At 38.0% G+C, this 3,942-nt stretch overlaps 1 protein-coding gene across 1 annotated transcript in view; it reads right to left on the reverse strand.

Annotated features, from left to right (window-relative positions):
* Positions 1–152, reverse strand: part of muc13b (mucin 13b, cell surface associated) — a 9,258-nt gene extending 9,106 nt beyond the window's left edge. The window contains exon 1 of the mRNA XM_014013971.1: positions 3–152. Coding sequence (XP_013869425.1) covers positions 3–57 — 55 coding nt within the window. The 5' untranslated portion in view covers positions 58–152. The remainder of the gene's footprint in view (positions 1–2) is intronic.
* Between the last annotated feature and the right edge of the window lie 3,790 nt (positions 153–3,942).

The raw sequence follows: 3,942 nt of genomic DNA on the forward strand, positions 1-3,942 counted from the left end.
ACCTCCAATGGCAAAGACAATCAAAAGGGCCGCGAGCAGTGTAAATGTTTTGGCCATTGTAAAGACGCTGTCAAAATTTCAACAAAAGAAAACAAAAACCAGTGACGGTTTTATGTTGAAACGTTGGTGCCTTCAATCCTCGAATGATGAGGGTCAAGTTCCTCTCCCCTGCAGTTTTATCCAGAAGCCACTCCTCTCAGGACGTCACCGGGCACTAAAAAGTGTTTCAAAGCTGAGGAGCTTTTTTTAATATTTCCTTATGGGTGTCATAAACCGTCTCTGTTACTGATTTTAGAAACATCCAACATTGTTTCACAGAAATGGCTTCCCCCAGGTCAGGACATGCTTCACAAATAGATAATATTTAAAGAGAAGTTATACTTAATTCAGTCCATAGTGCAAAGTTAAATATCTATCAAACTGAACAATGTATTTGAAAAATAGATCAAGTTCAATTATTGCATTTTTGTGTCCAGTTTGTCTAAGAATGATTAATATAACAATTTAAAAATAAAATATAACTTGGTTTTTGTTTGGCTACACTACCCTTTACCATACCCTACATGACTCTACCCAGTCACAGCATAGAAAGGGATACCCTGAGAAGTTAACACAATCAAAAGCAATACACAACAGAAATGCTGTTTTCTTGGTTACCATGCCATTTTTTGAGCTCCTTTGTGGATGCATGTTTTTATTTTTATTACAGAAATAGGTTAATAATAAACAGGAGAATCACAGATTACATTCCTGGTCAGTCATTTTATATTTTTTAATGTAGTTCTACTTGTTTTTGATTCCATGTAAGACAAAAACAAAGTGATTTTATTAGGACAAATGGAACACAAGCRTTTTTGCATATCACACTTAAACCTTATTGAAACATGAATAAGAAGGAAAATATTCCCTATAAAGGTGGGTTAAACACACCCTCCTTCAGGTATTATATGGGTTATATCAGTGTGGGCAGTAAAAACAGGTAGAGCAAACAAAAGGACAACCTTTGATTTACAGACACCGTATAACGTGAAATAACAATCAAAGCATAAAATAAAGGAAGGGGCACTGCTGAAAAACATGACATAGTAAACTGTCTGATATATCTGTCCTTTTCCTGCTTTTCCTTTCTGTCTCCATCTGTCACTGTGAGAGGTGGGGTAGACCCTGAACTGGTCTCCACCATCACAGAGACAAGGCAGCACCACTGTTCAGTGGTTAGCACTGATAACTCACAGAAAGAATGTCCTGGGTTCCATCACCAGTTCGGACCTGGGGTCTTTCTGTGCAGAGTTTGCATGCTCTCCTCATCATGTGTGGGTTTTCCCCTCGGTTTCCTCCTACAGACCAAAAACTTGTACAACAGGCTGCCCTCAAGCCCAGGCCACCCTTGTGAAAGAAATCAGGGATCTCACTGGGACTTGCCTGGTTAAATAAAATTCAGTTGTAAAGGGACAACGTAGAGCAGTGGTTCCCAAACTTTTTATCTTCTGACCCACAAAATATCCATGGCAAAAGCTTGTGACCCCAAATATTACTGGTTTGAGTACATGAACTTCGTTAATAACCCTAAAAACACAGGCTTTTTGACAAGCTAAACAGCTTGTTCACAAATATAAATACTTATTTATACTTATTTTGTGTTTTTATGATAATTATGGGGAAAATATTACATCAGCAATTACTTTATTACCCTTTAAAATGATTTCTGGAGATTATCCAAGCTTCTTCATGACCCATAATTGGGTCCCAAGCCCAGCTTTGGGAACCAAAGTGCAGTGGTTCCCAAACTTTTCAGCTTTTGACCCACAAAATAACAGTAGCAGAGACCTGTGCCCCCAACTATTTTTGGATGATAAACATTTGTATCAGGTCAACAAAACATGAACATAGTAACAATATTTTTATACTACATTTATCCATTTTAAATACACTAACCTCACTCCTTTGTAACAACTAAAGCAAAAATGTAATTAATTCAGAAAATCTTTTCAGGACCCCACCTTGATGTTTCGGGACCCCACTTTGTGTCCCGACCCCGACTTTGGGGAACACTGACGTAGAGTTGCCATACATGTATGGTTTTGGTCTGTGCACAGGGAGAACACACACACTTCACACAGAAAGACCTGAAGGCCGTGAGGCAACAATTCCAGCCACCGCTCCGCCGTGCTGCCATGTAGCAGATGTTTTCAAAAATCTTCTGTAAGGAAATCAACTCTAACCTCAATAAATGCTCATAAAATCTTATCTCCTGGTTGACCTTGTTCCCAGTTGCACCGACACACGCCTCAGTTCTTACACCATTTTATTGTCATTTTGAGCGTCAGYGGAAAAAGAGGAGGTTCAAACATTGTTTTTTTCATTCATCTATCTATCCGTCCATTCATCTCTAACACCCATTTTATCCTGATAATCGTTAGAGAACACCAACCTCCTCTGGCATCACAGAACGTAGAACAGATCCATATTACGTTTTTCTCATTTGCTTCAGTACATTTCTCAGAAAAKAATYGAAATTCTCAAAACTACTTGCTCAGTCTTCACACCATTGTATCACTTGTGTGCATCAAAACAACAGTTTTGAGCAAGTAGTAAACGATTTGGTACAGTAGAGCCATGCAAATGATGAGTGTACAATTCTCTGAYGTTTTCGACATTATCAGTTGATCAAAATACATCATGTGTCTCTATTCAGTAATCTTAGTATAAAGTAATACGCTTTCATCCATACAATACAGAGCACCTTGTCACTTTTTTAGACCTCTCTCTGCAGGGATCTCATCCCTGRACAAGAGAGGGGTCAGACTGGAGACGACTTGTCAAAATACATGATAGTTTGGGACAAAGTTTCCATTACTCCAACATCATCAGACAATGGTTTGTGGTCCACAACAAGATGCTGGTGGAGTTCCTCCCACCCTACTCCCCATTGCTTAAACCCACTGAGGAAACTTTTCTCAGCATGGAGACGATATGATCTCCAGCCACACACAGCTGACCCTTCTGACTGCCATGGATGCAGCGTGAGATGACATCACAGAAGATGGCTGCAGAGACCGGATGAGACAAGATTTTCTCTCTGCATCACAAGATAAGATATTTGTTGTGATGTGGATGAGAATGTGTGGCCCAACAGACAGGAAGATCAGGAGGTGTAAGAAGACAGCTCTGTAATTCCTACAGCATTGTATGTACAGTTTTGTTCTGTGTTCGCAGTACTTTTTAAATTTATTTTGTTTTTTATTTTTTTGTCTTTGTGCTCAGCAGTGATGGTTTTTCCTTTCTGTATCACAATGACGTGGTCTGTCAACAGTTTACAGTAAAAACAGTAAAAGCATAAATGTAAATCTTRTCAAGTCTCTTGCAATCAATCTCTCACAATTACAATTTAGAGTTTGTAATGAAAAACATAGCCATGATTTACATCAGAACATCCTCCGCTGTACACTGTTTTATTACAAACATGACAAATCAATTTGTCACAGTGACACAAAGTCCTGACCTTGTGATGGCACTATTACGTTCATTAACACAGAAATTCAGTTTTGAAAGATGAACGAAGGATTTTGAACAAGAAACTTCTTTGGAGGTAACTCATGGTGTTTTGCTATTTGTACATATTTACTGTTTTGCAAATGTCGAAAATGATTTGAAAAACGCACCAAAGCAAGTGACAAAAACTTGTGTTTCAGTTGTGTTTCATGTTTCTGTTTTGTTTTACGATCAATTAAGGTCTTACTTATTGCAGACAGTTTTTTTAAAATAACATCAAAGTGAAACCAAGTGAAATGACCGCTATTTTAAACAACTCAATCTCAAAATTTGTAAGCAGCATTCAAGCACTACAGGGTGTATCAGGGAAAAAAAAAGATATTCTCAGAAAAATCAACATAAAATTAACATAGATAATAATTTTGAAAATGTGGGCGTAACCTTTGGTAG

This window comes from Austrofundulus limnaeus, unplaced genomic scaffold, assembly GCF_001266775.1.
Source record: "Austrofundulus limnaeus strain Quisiro unplaced genomic scaffold, Austrofundulus_limnaeus-1.0 Scaffold108, whole genome shotgun sequence".
NCBI lineage: Eukaryota > Metazoa > Chordata > Actinopteri > Cyprinodontiformes > Rivulidae > Austrofundulus > Austrofundulus limnaeus.